Source organism: Cheilinus undulatus, linkage group 20 (assembly GCF_018320785.1).
Source record: "Cheilinus undulatus linkage group 20, ASM1832078v1, whole genome shotgun sequence".
Taxonomy (NCBI): domain Eukaryota; kingdom Metazoa; phylum Chordata; class Actinopteri; order Labriformes; family Labridae; genus Cheilinus; species Cheilinus undulatus.
Window position 1 is genome coordinate 37081759 of NC_054884.1, and position 20602 is coordinate 37102360.

The window sequence follows — 20602 nt, forward strand, 5'->3', positions numbered from 1 at the left end:
GCTGGCATCTGGCTCAAAATCTTAGTTAGACAATCATTTGTGGACCAGTGATTGGATTTAAGTGAAGCAACTTAGCTCAAGGTTTAACGACACCTATCAGGGGCCATAAGACTTGATAAGCTCAAATGTTTATGACTTTCAGGCTTTGAAAAATGTTGAACTTGGATCTTTTGGCACCGCATTTCAGTCTTCATGCCTTATCAGGACCATTGGGCTCACCACTTACCGCCAGGCTAAAAGACCGGTATTGCCCTCTATGAAGCAATGCTGCTAGTGTGGCTTCAAACATAAGACTCAAACCCAATACACTCCTTTACCCTACCACTTAGCCTACTGCTACGTTCAGCATGTTCACATCTAGGGGTCCTGTTTTTTGCTGGAATGGAGGGTTGGATGAAATGCTTTATGGCTCTTAAAATGGGCATTTTGCAGAGGCACACTCCAAACTGAGAGTTGTGGGATAACATTGAGAGTTGTTGCATAACATTGTCTGTTAACTGTTAACTCTAGGGTAGCAAGGGGGCACCTCAAAAACAAGGGGTTTGGGTAAAGTTAGAAATGGGACTGAGTCTTTATTTTGGCTTGCCCTGTCCTTTCACATGACAAGCTGATTTCAACAAGTAATCCCTTGGTGTGCAGAGTCAGTAGCTACTCCTGCTTGGATTTTCTCCTCCTGCACAGTCTGAAGCAAAGGAATCGTATTGTTCCCACTACAGCGGCTATTAACATCAACATGGATGCTAAGAAAAAGCAAATAACATCCACAGAATGGTAGGCATACCAAGGCATTTTATAAGACTCAGTGCGCAAATGGGAAGCGCCTTTGTGCCTCATAACAAACTCAATCCAGTAAATGGCGGTGTCCAGAGGGTGCATTGGTGTGTCCCGATGGAGAGACGACAGACGTTTCATGTTATCCCTGTAGGACGGATTGTGAAGGACTTCCTGTATTGTTTCTAGAAAGTTCTGGCTAGTGAGTGTGGATGCATCAACAGATTTGGCAGCTCCTCGTGCCTCTAATCTTAAAATGTTCTCAAACTGGTCAAAGAGAAGCGGCATGCCTATAATTGGAACTCCATGGTAGATGGACTCGTAGACCCCGTTGGTACCACCATGGGCCACAAAAGCTCTTGCCTTTGGGTGACCCAAGAGATCGTTTTGAGGCAACCATTTCACCAGGAGGGTGTTATTGCCCAGATTTTTAGGAGGATCACCAACATGCCTCCATATCACCTTCTGGGGAATTTGGGCGAAGGCAGCAGCGATTTCAGAAGTGATTTCTATTGGCAGACCCTTCACCAATGTACCAAGAGACATCAGGATGAACCCATGCTCTCCTGAACTTTGAACAAACTCCTCCAGCTCTGACGATAAAGGCTCCGAAGGCTTACACTGAAAGCCGCCAATGTAGACAACGTTTGGCATGGTGGGTCTGGGGAACTCGAAGACAAAATCCACCCTCATGAGCCAGATGTCCGTTCCTTGTAGAAGATGATAGAAGTCAACATCTGGACCAAAGTATTTGTCTACCAATTGATCATAGTGAGGACATACTATAAATCTGTCAATGTATATGTTGAGGAGATAGTGTAAGATGTTCTTGACTCTTTCCACAAAGGTCATTCTGTCAGATGCAGCGTGTCCTGAAGTTGGAACGTAGGATGTTGGAGATGGAGCCACAACGAAATGCCCCTCCCCACTGGTGATCCATCTCACATTAAAAACAGTTGGCAGCTTAAGTTCATGAGCCACAACAACTCCCACAGGCAAGCCTGGGTCAATAAGAACTACGTCAAACTGAGTGTCACGAAGACTCTGCAGTAGAGTCTTGTTCTCCAGAATTTCAACCCCAACCAGGCTGGCTTGTTTGTGGATATCTGAAAGAGAGGTCAACATTTCCCACCAGAATTTCATAAAGGCAATAGGAGATGCCCCTGCTTTCTGAATCTCCAGCATCTTCACCAGGAAGGTAACAAAGAAGTCCTGCTCCTCTATGCTGATGGCCTCCTGTAAAGTGATGGTGATGGAGCGGTAATGTGGCGCACTCTCCTTGATGTACCAGCTAGTGGATGTGCGGACCACAGTAACCTCGTGGCCTCTGGCGTGGAGGTCCTGGATCATGAGGTTCATGTTGACCCAGTGGCTGCCATCGACCGGGAACACCAGGATTTTTCCACCCTCGACGGTTGGACTTGCCAAGAGGGAAACACTCAGGATGAGAAGCAGAAGTGAGACTCCTTGGACGCTCTCCATGGATTAACTCTGAGAAAAAGAACAAATATTTATAGATAAATGCACATTTTTCTGACCCAAAAATGCCACTATATTTTACCATTTCTTTTAAACTAGTCTCATTATCATGACTTTACATGCCCTAGTTACTAGCCAATGCTATGCTGTAATGTTTATCTTTTTCTTTGTACTCTAAATCCTGACTTGCGTTCAAAATAAGGGGCAATTGTTGAATGAATTAATATCAGAACAAGTAAGACAAGGCAAGAAAAATGCTGAGACATCCCCAAACGTCTTTTTTGACAGCTAAATAGCTTCAACATTCCAGATTTTTCTTTGTTGAAACCAGGAAAACAGTGTAAAAGGCATAAAGGCACTGATGTGGTTTAGTCCATTGAATATAAACTGGTGACCAATCTCAGAACCCATCGGTCATCGTCTACCATCGTTTGACAGACGCTCCTTAAGTTTGAAAACAGACAAATTTTTATATAGATCCATGCATTTTCTGGCAGATCCGTTTCCTGGTTGAAACCAGCCTCAGAAATCAGGAGAAACTCTTATTCTGTTTTTGATTAAAAAATGGAAAAACAATCTGTTTTTCCGTTTTGGTTTTTTTTTGTTTGTTTTGTTTTTTTCGTTTTGCTCACAAAAACAGGAAAACGAGCCACAACATTTTGAGAAGGGGCCAGATTTTTTCCAATCCTGTTATTTTGTTTTCTTGTTCTTGAGAATAGAGGAAATCATTTGACCCCATTGAAAAGGTGAATATTTCAAAATAAAAGCCCCTCTGTCAAAATTTCAGCCTACATAGCCATCCACTGTGTTTTGCAGTATAATATTAGGTCCATTTGCTCTTTACAATGTATTAAAAATAGTGCTGTCAAATGATTAAAATTTTTAATCAGATTAATCACTGTAATCGACTGTTCTGTCTTGGTTTTTTTTGTACTCAAATTTCCCATCGAGAGGGCCAACGTGCTGTTTAACGTCTTCCATATCGAGTTGGTTGGTCACTACCAGATCAATGGCCCATTTGTGCATGCATGGCAGCATGCTGGACGGTAACCCTACTTGGACAAACTGCCTGAAATGCGTTGCCAGAGATGTTTCAGGGATTTTGAGTCATTCTGCGCTGTAGATGAAGATCTGATTTTAATCAGATTAATAATGATGATGGATTATTCCACATTAAAGCGTCAATTTTGCCGGCCTAATTAAAGAGGATGTTAAGTGTAAGAGTACTGTTGAACCGATGGACTATAGAAATAGTTGGAGGACAACAAATGAATACGAATCAATAAGCCTAGACTGCTTGCTGTATTTATCCATGTACACAGCAGGAGTCAGATTTTCAACTGATGATTATATTGTTTGGTGGAAATGTGTATTTATTATTGTGTGTACAAAACACAAAATCGTGTTGGTCAAAAATGAGAAAACAGCTAGTTTTTATGTTTTTTTTTTTCCATTTTCTATCAGAAATGGATGAACAAGAGTTTCTCACAATTTCTGAGGCTGGTTTCAAACAGGAAATAGATCTGCCAGAAAATACATTGACTGACCCCTAGGCAAGATTTCCTTTTCTGTGTGGCATTTACAAAAACTGCATTGAGACTGTCACTTCTCTTATGCCCAGAGTTCCACAGTTCTTGAGTATATATAGATTAACAGTCTAATAGACTTTTCGTAGCATACTGTGACTTCACTCCCACCTACTTCAGCAGTACAAGCCCCGAAAACAGAAGCTCATCTTCACATCATTTTCTTACAGTTAGGAGGAATAGAGCGGGTTAGGCTCAGCAAATTGACTTCCCCTTTCCTTGCAACATTTCCGCTTGGGAAATTCTGAGGCATTCCTAGGTCAGAGGGGTATACAACAATGGGTCTCCTCCCAGTTAGACTACCCCAGATGACCTCCAAAGGGAGGCGACCAGGAGCCTGATCCTTATCAGAACCACTTCAACTGGCTCCTTCTGATGTGAAGGATCAACAGATCTACTCCAACCTCCCTCTCCCACCTTAATTCACAAAAGCCAAGTCTAAACTTCTGCATCAAATCTACACCACAGTCGGCTTCGTCATAATTAGTGTTGGTGTGTCTTTGTTGCTGAACAATAATCCCTCCAGATAATCCTCAGCAGTAAGACTTTAGTTCTTAGCTTATTTGTGAACAGGGAACTATGGCAGCTGAAGTCAAACGTATTACGTTGGGGTAGGAGCTGATGAATATTGATCAACAGTTGTGTCTAAAAAAAAAATGAAAAGAAAAGAAAAGAGAGGATATATCAGAGGAGGTGGAAAGTAGAGTCAGTGACCTGGTTGAGAAGGGAATGGGGAAACTTTCGCATTTGTTTGGCCTCTGAGAGAGACATGGATGAGGAAATACATGTCTGATGCTTCGGATATCAGGAAGTAGATTTGAGGAATTGATTTGTTGTCTGAGGCTTTTTATCTCACACTAGACCAGGGGTTCTCAACAGTTGTTACTTTTTATCACTTTTAAATTGACTCATTTTCTTCTGCTTCTTTTATTTCTTTTAATTCCATTTTCTGTAAGGCACTTTGGATCCACTGTGTTGTGTGTAAAGTGCTATATAAACTAGAAAAGCACTCGGAGAGCACAGACCTCCGCCATTAGCCCTATCTCCCAATAGTGAAAAATCCTTTAAAAACATTACTGGATCCAGACGGTGATCCTGATCTCTTCCAAAACCTAATTTGCTACTCCCTCCACGGTGGGGTGGAGACACGGTGAGGCAAAGTATTGGCTTTGCTATGTGTGAACTGTCATGGCAGAAGCACCCATGGTCTCACCGGACTACCAAAAGTCATGACAGAGGGTGAATATTCCTCTATTCCTCCCAGCGTTGTGAGTGTTCTCGCTACAATTCGCTGTCTTTCTCTCTGTTACGCTCCGACTCGTCTCCTTGACTGGGCATGCGTCTTTCAAACTCTATCAACTCCAAAACTTTGAATAGAAACACACCAACAACATGCTGCTGGGTTTGAAGTTACTCCTGTCCGCCATCTCCTGGTGTAAAGTGGTAACAGCACAGACCTCTGCCACTAGCCCTATCTCCCAATAGTAAAGAATCCTTAAAAAATTTCCTGGATCCAGACGGTGACCCATATCAGTCCCAAAATCTAATCAGTTCTTCCTTATGCCAATTCGGACATTCCCTGAAAATTTTATCAAAATCTTTTTGAGTTACGTTGCCAACAAACTAACAATCTAACAACCGAACAAACCCACCCGATCACATAACCTCCTTAGCGGAGGTAATAAAGATGATTTGATTTGGTTTGACTTTTGGGTTCCGACCATAAACCGAAGAAAGAATTGGAGAGAGCCTGAGTCAGAGTCAGCCGTCTGCTTACAGTAGGCAGACTCAAACTGCTTTTGAAGCCAATTCATGGTGGCTTCCATATTGAAATTGCTGTCTCAACCAAACTTCTCAATCTGTCAATCAAATGAGACACCAATCAGTCCGCAGTGAGGTTTTTCCTAAAAATAATCGAAACGATTGTGGTACAAAAAAGTCCCCCTCGCTAATGAGACAGGTTTGGTTTTTTGAACCGGACTGTGAACCAGTTTATTTCTAGTGTATAGAAAAAAAAAAAAAAAAAAGTCAAAATAAAGTCAGGATCCCAGAAAACAGGGAGAAGAAACTGAGGCCACTTTCTAAGGAACTTCTAAACCCAACAATAACTTGTTAACATACTTTTCAGCTCTATAAAGGAAGTAAACATTTGCCATAAAGCTAGGGCTAAAGCTACTGATCTGACAAACATCCATCAGCATTAATACATCACATTTCCTGAAGGCTAGTTCATGGGCCCAGCCATTCCTGAGGACAGACCTGATACAAGTCATGTCCTAATCTCCACACTGGCTGTGATTTCAGGGCTAAGGTTTCTTTCAGATATCTTTTGTGTTGCAAACAGCAGGAGTGAGAGCAGGGATGCTGGCCTCTCTGACATTTTCTCTGGATGTTTGCAACAAAATTATTACTGTGGTTAGGGTTAGGGTGATGTTGTCTTACATCTCAATCTCCCTATTTAAAGGCTAAACCTGAGGGTTAATGATTCATTTCTGAATGGTAGCACATAGATGGTTTAAAAAGTCAATTATATGAATTAACAATAAAAATTCTCTGGAATTAAAAGGATGAAAATCATAATGTTGTTCATGCTTGGTGTCATCCTGCAGTCTGATGTCTGATCCATCTTACAACTATAAAACATGCAGTCGCAGGTTTTCATGCTTGAGAAAGTCCATTTCCTTATGGTTTAATCTGCAACCACAGGGGCTAAATAAATACCAGGAGTGACTAAAAAGTTGCCATAACAGATTAAAGTCCAGAGGAATGTAAGCACAGACTTGCCTGGTGGATTTATGTGTTTCTAATCTCATCATCTGTGACTTCCTAACAGACTCAAAGCAGAGTCTCTAAACAAAACATGCAGTAGAAGAAAGCCCCAGAGAGTCCAGTTTCCTCTCTGCATGTCTATTGTTACAGAGTTAAAAAGGAATCTAACATTGTCCACTAGTGAGTACAGATCGAGCACTTACAGCTGCCAACATTGTCTAAATCCAGATTCTTGCACTAGTTAGTATCAACAGTTTGGAGCCTCTTCTGTCCAGCTCTGCTGCAAAGGCATAAATGTGTTTCAGAACTAAGAGAGCTGCCACCCACCTTCAATCTCTGCAACAGTGGAGGAATTTTCTCTGAGCTGTCACAGGAAAAGTGAGCCCCCACGCCTTAAGGTAGAAGAATATAAAGTCCAAACCTGATTTCTGGGTTACATAAGGAAAGGAGGGTAGTGGGGGAGGAGCTCGACAAATGGACTTCAGATGTATGTGTGTATTTTGAAAAGGGGAGGAGAGGGTTTCCCACAGAGCCCGCCCCGTCTCTGAGCAGCCTACACACTCCAGAGAAGACCACACAAACACAAATACACACAGAGAACCACACACTGCTATAACAGAATATTTTCTAAACACTTTTTTGTGTAAAGAATTGGCCTGCTTTGGCCGGGACAATGAGGTCATCCTGCATAAATATTCCAGTTGGATGTGAAGTTTCAAAAGTTCTGGGCATTTTCTGTCTTTCATTCATCTAACACCACCAGTTACTTGATAAAAGAAGTATTTTGAATGCACTTTTGGATATTTGTGGCTTACATCCATGTAGTTATCACAAGAGTTAGTGACATTATGACACGCGAGTAAGTGTTAAAAAGTGGCTCCACCTCTGACTTCTTTTTTCCTACATATTTTCAAGAGGGTCTGGCTGCAGCCCTCGAGCAAACCTCTACGCTGGGGCGTTCGGTTGGAGACCTCTACGCTGGGGCGAAACCTTTACGCTGGGGCGAAACCTCTTCGCTGGGGCGTGATGTCATTGCCCAAGCCTATGCTTGGACGTGCAGCGTGCTAGTTGTTGTTAGCATGACCTAGCTGTTGTTAGCATGACTACAACGCTGACCCTAAACCTGGTTAGGTTTAGGGTCAGCCTGTCGGCAAGCGGATAGAGCTGAAATTTCGTCCTGGGTGATATACGTCACGCCCCAGCGTAGAGGTTTCGCCCCAGCTTAGAGGTCTCCAACCGAACGCCCCAGCGTAGAGGTTTGCCCAAGGGCTGCAGCCAGATGCCTCTCCATATTTATGCCTCTATAACTCATTTTTGCTGCTTTTTGCCTATTTTTTTTTTCCAATTTTAAACCATTTTAGCCCTTTAAACCGCTTTCCACCAGTTTTTCCCATCCCTTTTTGCCTTTCTTTATCCATTCTTACTGATGTTATCCATTTTATGAGTCATTTTTCAAACAATTCTTGCTCTTTTTGCCTATTTTTGCCACTTTTAAACCATTTCTGGCTTTTTTTTTTTTTTTTTTTTTTTTTTATACCATTTTCACCATCCCTTTTAGCCTTTCTTAGCCCTTTTTTGCTACTGTTATCATTTTTTTTGTCTTTTTTTTTTAACCAATTCTGGCCACTTTTAGCTTATGTTTTGCTACTTTTAAACCATTTTGGCTTTTCACCAGTTTTTCCCATCCCTTTTTGCCTTTCTTTATCCATTCTTACTGCTGTTATCCATTTTATGAGTCATTTTTCAAACAATTCTTGCCACTTTTTGCCATTTTTAAACCATTTTGGCACTTTTCACCATTTCCCCCCTCCACTTTTACCTTTCTTAGCCCATTTTTACCGCTGTTATCCCATTTTTGTCTTTTTCTAATCAACTCTTGCCACTTTTGCTTGTTCTTTTGGACATTTTTAAATTTTACTATTTTAACAATTTTTCCCAAATCCCCCTTTCTCTTTCTTTGCCCATTTTTGCTGCTGTTATCCATTTTTTTGTCTTTATTAACTAATTCTGACCACTTTTTGCTTCTTTTTTGTCCTTTTAAACCATTTTGGCACTTTTTAACCCCTTTTCACCATTTTTCCCATCCCTTTTAGCCTTTCTTAGCCCATTTTAGCTGCTGTTATCTATTTTTGTCTTTTTTGACCAATTCTGGTCACTTTTTGCCTATTTTTTGCTACTTTTAAACCATTTTGGCACTTTTTTACCACTTATCACCATTTCCACCCCTCCACTTTTGCTTTTCTTATCCCATTTTTGTCTTTTCACCAGTTTTTCCCATTCCCTTTTGCCTTTCTTTACCCATTCTTGCTGCTGTTATCCATTTTATGGGTCATTTTTCAAACAATTCTTGCCACTTTGTAGGGGTTTTGGTGATGACCTGTTTTTTGCCTATTTTTGCTGCTGTTATCCATTTTTTGTCCTTTTTGACCCGTTTTTGCCACTTTTTAACTGCTATTCACCATTTTTCCCTTTCTTGTACCATTTCTGCTGCTGTTCACTAATTTTAGCCACTTCTAACCCATTTTTGCCAGTTTTCTACATTTTTGCCTCTTTTTGCAATTAATAAATTAATTGTCTCTTAGACTTATTCCAGTTCCAATTACCTCCTTCTCTGGCATCCTAACTTTGTTCACATCATGCTTACCCCAAGTCTGACATTACTCTCCAAGTAGTTTAGTTCAATGTTAACATTAGCAAAATATGTAATTCTGTTTAATGAAAACAGGTTTACATTCTGAAAAAAGGCTATACTGTGCTGCAGCATAAATAAGAAAAATATTCCTTTTTGTCGCTTTGATAAGAGTGATTATTATTCAGGCTAAACATAAATTATGGTTATCACAGATTAACTTTAGAATGGATCATGATTTTGCAGACCTCCATGGGTCCCTCGTTTTGCTGGGTCCCAGAAAGCTCTCTTCTTTATCCCCCCTTATGGCTGACCATGCCTGCGCAGCTTAAAGGGCTGATTATTACATCTTTATCAAAAAAGAAGGAAGCCTTATGAAAAGAAGTTTCATTTAGAGTTAAGTGCAAACGTCTTAACCAGCAGATTCAGTGGGTCTGAAACCAATGATGAAACAACTTCTGCTTTCTCTACAGAGGTCATGTGTCCCTGCAGGAGGAAGAGCTCTCATGTTTGTTTTCATACCTCACTGCATTCACACACACTCTATGAGAACATTGTTTTCGGTTTCTGGTAGCTTGATTCCACCAACGACGGTTAAATATGGAGATGTCGTGCTGCCATGCTCTAGCTGTCATGTTGATCTTGGCTGGAGGATGGAACCTGTGTGCAGCCGATGTTGGGGATTTCACTCCATGCCTACAGTTCTTTTTTAAATCCTGGCCTCCTAAAGGTCTGTCTGGGACGCCGATCTGCCAACGCTATTACAACCAATACCGCTTCGCCACACTGTACAGTCGACCACGCCGCTCCCCATGGTTCTCAGGATATCTGTACTCCATACCAGAAGGAAAGAGGCCCACCGCTTCATGGAAGTTTGAACCACAGGTGAGGATCTTAAAACGCTCAGTTGTTTGATTTACACATCAGAGACATGAATAGTAAATCCTTATTTTATTTGAGATAAAGATGGTGAAACCGTTTCTAAACCAAGGGTGAAAACAAGACAAAGATGCTAGTAGGTGCACAAGTCATTTTCCTGTATATAAGTTTACTTTTTGTCTTTATGCTTCACATTGGCTGTACTGCTTTAAAAAAAAATCATTTTAACAAAACAAGTCTCAAATGTTCAAAGGGACTGTTTCATGTAATAAAAACAGTAACTTTTCATCTCCCACTTATCATCAGACACAGTGTTTTCCCTGCAGGGTTGCTGTAGCAGCAGATAATAAAAAGAGGAAATAAGCCACAGTAAAAGAGAACTGCCATCTGTCTGATCCTGCTATTTTAGACATGCTCCAGACACAGTGAGACAAACACTACATGGTCATGTTTTGGTGGTTTTTAATTAGTGTTGCATGTCACAAAGTAATCCATAACAGAATCATTTTCATAGTTTAACAAGTAATGTAAGGATCAGGTTTCACCAAGGCCGTAGCTTGGGACTTTGGACCCCAAGAAAGAAAATTACACAAAGACCCACTTAGCCAGCCAGATAAATGAAAAATGTTGCACCATCTTACCAAAATCTATACTTTTTAATGCATTTTTAAGTTATAAAGACTCCTTAATTAATAAGCCCATTTTTGCTATGGTTAAATTAAGTATTGTATTATTTTTTCCGCATTAGTTTATGTGTTTATTAGTCTTTTCTTGCTCACTATCCGTATGCTGAGTTCCATATCCTGATCTCTTTGTTTTACCGTCCACTAAACAGTTAGCATACCCTGGAGCTGATGGCAACATGATCCCATTCCCTCCAGGCCCTCTGGACCAGAACGTGGTGGAAAGCCAGGCGGTAGAGTTGGACTACATAAACTCCACTTTCTCTCGAGGCCATCTGAACCCAAGCCTCCACCACGAGAGCCGTGAGGACCGCTATGCCACCTTTACCCTCACAAATGTGGTTCCCCAGAAGGCAGGCTCCAACGATGGGCCTTGGGAAGCCCTGGAGCAGACCGTCAACAAAAGCCTTGGGGCCTACTGCCTGGGAGAAGCTTACATAGTCACCGGGATCATCCCCTACCGCAACGACGAGCACTGGCTCAGGAATCGTGTGGCTGTGCCGGAGTACATCTGGTCGGCCTACTGCTGTCCAACATACAACAGCAGCCTTCCAGAAGAACTGAAGGACACGTTTCCTACATACGCCGCTATTGGCCGAAACGACCGCAACAGCACAGAGGAGATTGTGCCTGTTGACAAGACGGCTAAAAAGCAGTTCAGGGGGTATGATGTGAGACAAATGTCTCTGGAAGCTCTGGAGACGTATCTGACGGACAGGTTCAACACTGTAGTCAACGTCTTTTATGAGCAGTGCTCCGGATCACACTGATGAAGACATACAAGGAACTTTGTCTTGCATCACCAGCTTATGATCATCAAAATACTACCGCATCATATGTAAAATAATCACTACACCACTTGCTTATCCACTACTCAGTTCAGACTGAATGTAAACACAAACTTTCTTAGCTACTTTTTCCAAAAGCACTCATTTTGTTTTTGCTCTTCCCCTGGTCTGCTTTGGCATGGGTTTGCAATCATATTCAGTTATTGCTGCCATGGTAGCTATTAGCTCCAATCCAGCCATAGGAAAGTGGCAGTTTAATCAGAACTGGACCACATTTCTTTTTAAAACAAGCCAAGAGGTTGAGCACGACCATCGGACTGTATAGTGTGAGAAAATAAATTGTGCACAATGGTCGTGCATTGGAAGTGATTGAGGTGTACAGTGAGAGCTCTAAAGAAAATTAATGAATGCATAATTTGTCAGTGCATTCTGAATGTGATGCTTTATGATAACAACATGCATGGTCTGAAGCCACAGTTGTCAAGTTTTAGGGACATTAGGGCCTAAACTCTTAGGAGGACAAATGTCAGGAAATGGGTGACAAAAGCAAGCCCTTTTTGTCCTAAAGGTTCACTTTAAGTTAGTGTTTTAAGAAGCTAAAAGATGACTCTTCTGTAAAGAGTCTTAGGCTGAATCCCAATTCTCCCCTTAAACCTCAATCTTAACCCTCAGTCACAAAATGCGTGTTCCCGCAAAGTGCGAGGGCTGTCCAAATTCTCCTGAGAGTTGAGTTGAAGGGCGAGTTTGAGGGCTTTTTCTCCCTCAGTTTTGAGATGTTCCTGGATCTCCCTTGATATTGAGGATTATCACTCAAAAAAAGATGGCGATGACAGCGGGGAAGAAATTGAGCTACAAATGTAAATTTCTTTGTTAATAGAGATCTAAAAAATACAAATACCACTCCAATATCTTAGTTCAATGTTATTTTATTTTTACGATTCTAAGCTGGTAACCGTGCTGTCACAGACAAGCCTATGAGTTACAACTGGTGTCTTGCGTTAGCTAATGGCCGTGTTATACGGTGACTTTCAGCTGAATATGTCCATGGTTGTGGTGTTTATACATGTTATTTCGTTGAATATTAACACATTGTCGCTCTTCTTCTTCTTCCTCTGAATCGACAGACTACGCAATTTCAGCACATTACTGCCCTCTACAGTCTGAAATCGTAACTGCTATTAAGGGGTGTCCCATTTCTAAGTCAGGAGATGGCCCTTACAGTTGGTTTTGAGGGGCGAGTTAAAACTGAGGGTTGAGCTTGAGAATAAGATTAAGGGTTAAGGGGAGGATTTGGATTCAGCCCTAGACTCCTCCTAGAATTGTTGCATGGAACCTGACTGTTAGGCTGGGCAATACGATGCATGGCTATTAAAAAAAAAAAAAACAAGAATAATTTTTGTCTTTCTCTTTTAGTCTTTCCCCTTCTGCATCAACACACCTCTGCATTCAGGTCTACAGTGCAGCAGGTCTTCTTCCACCTCAGAACCTCTGTAGTTCTTTTCTTAACTTCTCTGACTCTAAACGTTCCTTTTAGCAGATATTTTATCTTTAAAAAAAACAGCAGAAAGTCACATGGTGCTAGATTAGGTGAATGGGGGGGGGGGGGTGATCAAGCTGGAGTGCTGTCCTGATGAAGAATGATTTCCACAGTTGTGCACTCTTTCTTCAGACCTTTTCTCTCAATTTTTCTGTCTGTAATAGTGCTGATCCAGCTTTGACCCTTCTGGAACCCACTACTCCTAAATGATCCCCTTAATGTCAAAGAAAACAACCAACATGGCTTTGAATTTGGACTGTCTTAGTGGTGCTTTCTTCATCCTTGGTGATGATGGTGTTTTCTAAAGCATTCACTATTGTTTTGTCTCAGGGTTGTATTCGAAGATCCAAGTTTCACTGCATGTAATCACTCCTTCTATAAAATTTGGGTTTCCTTCAGTTTCTTCCAAAATGTCTCAACAAACTTCCCTGTTTTTCCTTTTGATCAGGAGTCAGAAGTTTAGGGATAACTTTGGTACACCCTTTAGTCATGTTCAAATTTTTCATGCCAAATTTGCCAAACCGTCCCTTCATCAATAGAGACCATTTCTATTATCATTCTTATACTCAGTCAATTCCAACGATTTGTTCAATTTGTAAAAAGTTTCCAGAAATTTTTGATGTGCATGGGCGCCCAGAATGTTCATAGTCTTGGACATTCTCTCTGCCTTCACTAAATTCTTTGATAAACGTGCCCGTGACAAGCAGTGTTCCCCAGACACCTCAGCTAATGTAGCAAAATATTCGGCTGCTGTTTTGTTCAGTTTCACCCCAAATTTAAAGTTAATGCATTGCTCAACTTCTAAGCCAATCATTTTCTGATGCCTTTACAAAACACGTGAACTTCAATCAGTAGCTAGCAGTGAGCTAAAGATGTCACCTATTGGAAACTTACAGCAGTTGTGCATGAATACCCAACCTTTGATATATAACACTCGGTGTTCTGTGAACCACCTGGTTTTATTCTCATAAGAGCAATCTTCTTGTTTAATCGCCATGCCTGGTATGTTACATTTTTAACATAAATTGATGTTTTTTCTAAACAGATATAGTTTAAGACACAACTCCTATTCAAGATGAATCTCGGTCTTCTAATTTCACATCCCACACTTTAGGATGTTTTCCTTTGTAAACTGTCAAACTCACCTTGCAAAGCAGAAGGATTTGCCAGATTCCGTGTTGAACATCAGGCAAATCCATCTTGAAATACTCCAATCTGCAATGTTTGTGCCGAACCAAACCCTGTTTTGACCAATCAGCATCATTTTAGGAGAACAAGCAGGTAGCTCTGGGAGGGGTTTAGTTGTACTCAAAGCTGTTTGCAACGGCTGCTTCCAGTGCTGTGATTAGCTCGGATAGAGCTCTAGTGTAGCATCAGTTTTACCAGAATTCGACCACATTTCTGCTTGAAATAAAAAATAAAAACATCACTGAAAGCTCTTCACAATGGGAAAGATGTTTTTGTCGCTCTTCTGGCAACCTGCTGGATCAGAACTCGACCACTGTTATGCACCCATCTAGGAGGAAGGTACATAACATAATATATTTAATAAAAAGAGTGTTTTTTCCCAGTTCCCAAACTAATAGTCAAGGTCAAGGTGCAAAGTTTAACAATTTATTTACAATAAGTTAAATTAAACAGGTCACTCTCAATAAACTAAAAAAAAGACTGGATTCAAGCTAAGGAGGCGATCTAGCACTTAAAAGTAAAATTAATCCAAAAACACAATTACCAGAAAAAGACTAAGACTACAAAAACTAAATCAAAGCTAAGGTTAAATCAGTGGTTCCAAAAGTGGGCCGTGGGCCCCCCCAGGGGGGCGCGGAGTCATGACTGGAGATGCGCGGCACGGCAAGGCTAAGCAACACCAGCTGATGACTTCACAATGCAAAAGAGGAGCAGTTCAGTGATTTCACCTCAGATTCAACAATGTTATTGCAGTTCTAGTCTAAGACACTGTCAGCATTTTGGAATGGAGTGGATACCACAGTGGTTACCACTGCTAGCCTTGGACACACATCCTACCAGCGTGAGATAGTTTTTTTTTCTGCTGTTGCCTCAATTAAGACAAAAACAAATCAAAGCTGGACATTGAAACTGACCTGAAAGCGGCAGTCTCACATCTGCACCCAAAACTCAAGAAGATCTGTAGCACCAATTAAGCCCACAGTATTCACTGAAATTATTGCAGGACTTGGTGTATAAATCTTCAAGATGTTGATTAAGTTTCAGTTTTAAGGGAAATGATCATCTTTAGCAAGTGTGATTTTTAAAACTCTGACAATGTATTTGTAACACATTTACATGTTCTTACAAGTTAATATGAACTATGAGGGGTAGGGGGGGTGGGCTAAAAAAAATTTTTATCTGCCAAAGGGGGGCCTGACAGAAAAAGTTTGGGAACCACTGGGTTAAACTGTACTGAAGCACTAACAAAACACAGTTCTCAGATGAAGCTAATATTTTTAGAGGCAGGGAAGAAACAACAAAGGTGCTGCTGTCAGAGAGGTCCACCGTCAACCATAGGCCGCTGTATTTTAAAGGAGTAGAAGGCCAATCAGTGCCACGTGTCCCTGCCACCACCAACCCTACCGACCAATCATGCTGCACCACCTGGAGACATATCAAAGATCCACTCACACGACAGTCCACACACTCACTCACAAACACACGGGACGAACAGAGGACTCACTTTCACATGAAACAAGACAAAGATGGACACAACAGTGCACTCACTCACACACAAAAGAACAATACAAAATACAAAACACGGCAATACAACAATGAAACACAATATGGCCGCAGCCGTAACAACCACATCTCCCATTAAAACGAGCAAAGAGGTTGTGCACGATCATCGGACTGTTTAGTGTGAGCACATATATTGTGCACGATAGTCGTGCATTATAAGTGATTCAGTTGCACAGTGAGAGCTGACTTTGCACCATGACTGTCATAGAGTTGGCTTTAAATTGCACAGTGGATGCCAGGCTTTAGCCAAATGCTGTACAAACAATGTAGACCACCAGGTGGCATCCTTGTACTTTTTATGTAAAATGAAAATTTAAAAAATCTATTTCTAGATTATAAAACTGTCAAATTCTGTTTAATTCAGACAGGTTAACATAATATTCTATGTTGTTGGATGTATTTAAAGAGAGGACATGCAGAATTATGACTTTTAATAGAAATATGAGACTGAAACAGAGAGGAACTGCACCAATGCTTTGGTCTGACTATTGAACTACTGCTGTTATTCCAGCACAACAAAGAAAGCTCCAGTGCTTCATGAGGTTTCCTCCATCCATCACTACCAACAAGGTGGGGCAGCATATTGATCTTTGCCTGGGGCCTCCAGATAAATAAAACTGCCTTTGCTGACACTGAATGCCACCAGCTAGCACCGACACACCCCACGCTGCATCACTTTACAGAGGAGGGCGTACAAAGCCAAACACCAGCAGCAGGTTTGGGGTGCTCAAACTGGCTGCAGGTGAAAAATACCTTATGACTGAAAGACATTTAGAATGATCAATTTTTGCACTTTTCCCTCTGATTCAGAGTTGAAGATCTGAATCGATATTTTCCAACACACCCACTGTCACTGACTAAATTTACAACAGTCAGACATAATCTGTGGTGTTGGTACTTGAAGAATTAATGAGACTAAACTGGCTCTACTAGTTCGTCTTGTTTGTTCTGAAAGTTGCCAAGAACTTTAAAATGATCACTAAGACAAGTTTTTTCATATCAGGCTGGATTTATTGCATGAACAGAAGCTACAGTATCACAGATTTACAGAGAAGTTGACACAGAATCCTCTCATTTGATTTCTCTGACTGACACTGAGTTACAGCTTAGTAAGGGCCTTGACTCTGGGAGGGATTGAACAGCTTTTCCCATAACTCAAACTTCATAATGCATTTGCCCATTGATGAAGCGGTAGCCATGAGGTCCAAATCCCTGCCCTTAAATATAATTGCAGAGCCATTGGACTTCGCTCGCACAAAGTCCACCTGCTCTTTGTCGTAGTACATCTTTTTGTACAACTTCTCATTGGTCTCTGTATCTTCACTAAAGATCCCTAACCCAAACCAGTTATCGTACCCGGCCTTACTGTACGGCACAGAGAACATTATGGCTAGTTTCTCTGTCATTTTCTGGTTGCCCCTCTTCCAAATGTTATAGGTCAAGACCCCAACTGTACCACTGCCAGTGCCAGAGGACTTTGTGAAGTTGCACAACTCGACGTCCCCTGGTGAAACCACAGGTTGGGGTGGGACACTGCAGTGGCCGCTTTCATAGTAAATCCTTTAAAAAAGAGGGAATAAAGAAAGGGAAAAAGTAAGCAAAGATAAAAACAATGATAATAAACGATAAAATGCTAAAATTATATCAAAATTGTCCAGAGTATTTGCCTGGCTTCACTTGTATTTCTCATGAATTTTTCAAAGAAAATAAAAGAAAGTCCACAATTTTTCAACACTCCTTTACTTCAGCCCCTGACACGTTGCACTTACTTTGGGTCGATGAGACAGAAGTTAGTGGTGGTGTTGGTGATCTCTATGGTGATATTTCTCCGGCTCGTATCAGCTAATGCTTCAGCTGAATGACTCATGTTGATGCTGCAAGAAAGCACAAGCTTTGTTAACTGAAATGAGTTTCTTTACAAACAGTGGTGCTGAGAAATATACAATGATTTTTAGGGATATATCAATGTATTTTAAACAATATAATCTGATGCCAGTTTGATACAAGGCAACACATACAGAAGCCCTAAACATCCAGTATTGGGTTTATTATATTAATCTTTTTAAATTAAACATCAACAGCTACTGCTCTGCAGTGCCAAGTAGCATTTGGACAGAATAATGCAGGATACACCTAGATGCTACCAACCAGTCTAAAGACATAGGCCACTACTGCAAGGACAAAACATGGATGTATAAATATCTAGGCAGATATTTACAGCAGATATAGGCCAATATTAACAGCAGACATAAGCTGATATTTGCTTCAGATATAGGCCAATATTTATAGATGTTAACTATATTTGCAATTTGCATTTGCTGATATTTACAGCAAATGGAGAGTCAAAATTAACAGACAATATCAGATATTAATTACAGATGACAAAGGCTAGTATTTACTGATATATACCAAAATTTACAGACAACATAGGCTGATATTTACAGCTGGAATAGGCCAATATCTACATGCCATATAGAGGGAGATATTCACAGCCATTACAGGCTGCTACCCACAGTCATTATAGGCAGAATTTTACAGCTAATACAGGCTATTCTTTACAGACGATACAGGCTGATATACACTGCCTAGCCAAAAAAAGTCGCCACCATAAAAAGGTCACACACACTAATATTTCGTTGGACCGCCTTTAGCTTTGATTACAGCACACATTCGCTGTGGCATTGTTTCGATAAGCTTCTGCAATGTCACAAGATTTATTTCCATCCAGTGTTGCATTAATTTTTCACCAAGATCTTGTATTGATGATGGGAGAGTCTGACCACTGTGCAAAGCCTTCTCCAGCACATCCCAAAGATTCTCAATGGGGTTAAGGTCTGGACTCTGTGGTGGCCAATCCATGTGTGAAAATGATGTCTCATGCTCCCTGAACCACTCTTTCACAATTTGAGCCCGATGAATCCTGGCATTGTCACCGTGCCATTAGGGAAGAAAAAAATCCATCGATGGAATAACCTGGTCATTCAGTATATTCAGGTAGTCAGCTAACCTCATTCTTTGGGCACATAATGTTGCAGAACCTAGACCTGACCAACTGCAGCAACCTCCCAGTTAAATTGAGGTGGCGACTTTTTTTTTGGCCAGGCAGTGTATATAGAAAAATGTATATCAGTTGTAAAAACCGGCATTAGAAAATAAATATTTGCTGATAGTTCATTTTTTAAGCTATTATCTGTTGAAACCAATACCATGCTGATGACACCGTTCAGCCCTAAAATGTTCTATTAGTAAATTAACGCATGTGTGCACAACATCAAAATGTAGCGAATAGCTAGCCTCATTTTAAATGCATTTTGTAGTTGGAATAATGGGTTTTTGTAAGTTATTTTGGGGTCAAGCTCTCTTAAGCAGCTTCCTTGAGGGAACAGCTGGATCCAATGAAAGGGGTGTAAGGAGTCCACAGTGATGCAGACCACCCTCCTAAAAATGCATGAAAAGTTGGATTTTCAGTAGTAATCATCACTGTAAATTGCTATGTAGTGTCATAGTAGCAGGAACTGCTGGGAATGGTCATAGATTGGTTGTAAGGTGAGAAAGCCTTCCTTCGGTCCCCTGGACTGGGCGAGGTTCTTACACGTAAATGTCAATGCTGTGACGCACACAAAAGCAAGTCAAGATATTGTGTTTGCAGAAAATATTCCCAAAACAGGAAATCTATTCCAGCCAGGGTCTACATAAAAGTATTTTGTTATTTTATACACCTAGTTTGTGTTTCTTTGTAGCAAACCTACATTGCTGCCCAGATTAACTTTGGTTAAAGGCGTCTTTATCAGCCTTCAAACCTCCTATGAACAATGTTTTACTCTTATTAACTTGTGTTGCTCTCATTTTTTTATATCTGCAAAATAATGTCACAAAAGCCACATTGATCACATGCCCTTACACTTTATTTTTTGTATAAATCCAATTGTTACCAATTTGTAATAAAATGTAAATTGAGCTAAATAATGCAACGTTAAAAAAGGAAAAACAACGATAAAGTCCTGAGTGATGGATGTGGGTGTTGCCAGTGATCTTGGCTGCATGTTTGATGATTCTTCTAAGTTTGTTTTTAATCCTTTTCAATGAGAAATAAACTGGGAAATGTACAAATATACAATATGAGGACTGATGTTTGCATGTTTTCAGCCTCCCCTTGAGAAATATTCACTGCTGGCCCTTCTTGCTGATGTTGCCTGCATGTTGTGGTTGATATCAGTGCCCAGGTAAGAAAAGACTTGGACCACTCGGAGGAATTATACTGCAATGTTGACAGGAACAATATTTGCCCTATACTGCGTGTCTATAACTTATATTAATGGTATCTAACAGATTTTAGATTGGTTTGATTTTTACTAGAATCATGCCAAAGTTCATAATTCTTGAATCTCAACAAACTTTTTTTCTGAGAGAAACACATGAAGATATGCATCGTATCCAGCTAAAAAGACATCAAGACATAATTTTAGAATTTATTATATAATCTTACAAAGAATGGAGCATCTTCATGTCTATTCAGCTTTTAAAAGTGCACAAAATAACAGATCATGAATCACAGAAAATCAGAGGAATAACCCACTTACCCGTATGGATCCCAGGTGTGCTGCTCGCTTCAGCAAAACCAGATTTGAAGCACTGAGCTCAGGCTTTGGAGCGCTCTTTGACGCCTTCATCCCACCCTAAACTGACTCCACCCACAGAGCACACCTTCCCACCATCAATCACGATCTCAA

The 20602-nt window shown here is 40.7% G+C and overlaps 3 protein-coding genes across 3 annotated transcripts; 1 reads left to right on the plus strand and 2 right to left on the minus strand.

The window, feature by feature from the left end:
• Nucleotides 1–209: 209 nt before the first annotated feature.
• LOC121528286 (UDP-glucuronosyltransferase 1-2-like) lies at nucleotides 210–7042 on the minus strand. Its single transcript, XM_041815651.1, has 2 exons — nucleotides 6933–7042; nucleotides 210–2262 (listed from the first exon to the last, which is right to left on the minus strand). The coding sequence occupies exon 2, from the start codon at nucleotides 2251–2253 to the stop codon at nucleotides 649–651; it is 1605 nt and encodes a 534-aa protein (XP_041671585.1). The 5' UTR covers nucleotides 2254–2262; nucleotides 6933–7042; the 3' UTR covers nucleotides 210–648.
• A 2719-nt stretch (nucleotides 7043–9761) lies between these two features.
• Nucleotides 9762–13056, plus strand: LOC121528488 (endonuclease domain-containing 1 protein-like). Its single transcript, XM_041815970.1, has 2 exons — nucleotides 9762–10119; nucleotides 10949–13056. The coding sequence occupies exons 1-2, from the start codon at nucleotides 9835–9837 to the stop codon at nucleotides 11564–11566; spliced, it is 903 nt and encodes a 300-aa protein (XP_041671904.1). The 5' UTR covers nucleotides 9762–9834; the 3' UTR covers nucleotides 11567–13056.
• A 3819-nt stretch (nucleotides 13057–16875) lies between these two features.
• On the minus strand, nucleotides 16876–20531 carry LOC121528663 (DELTA-actitoxin-Aeq1c-like). Its single transcript, XM_041816199.1, has 3 exons — nucleotides 20453–20531; nucleotides 17642–17746; nucleotides 16876–17432 (listed from the first exon to the last, which is right to left on the minus strand). Exons 2-3 carry the CDS (start codon nucleotides 17737–17739, stop codon nucleotides 16979–16981), a joined length of 552 nt encoding a protein of 183 aa, XP_041672133.1. The 5' UTR covers nucleotides 17740–17746; nucleotides 20453–20531; the 3' UTR covers nucleotides 16876–16978.
• Nucleotides 20532–20602: the final 71 nt, after the last annotated feature.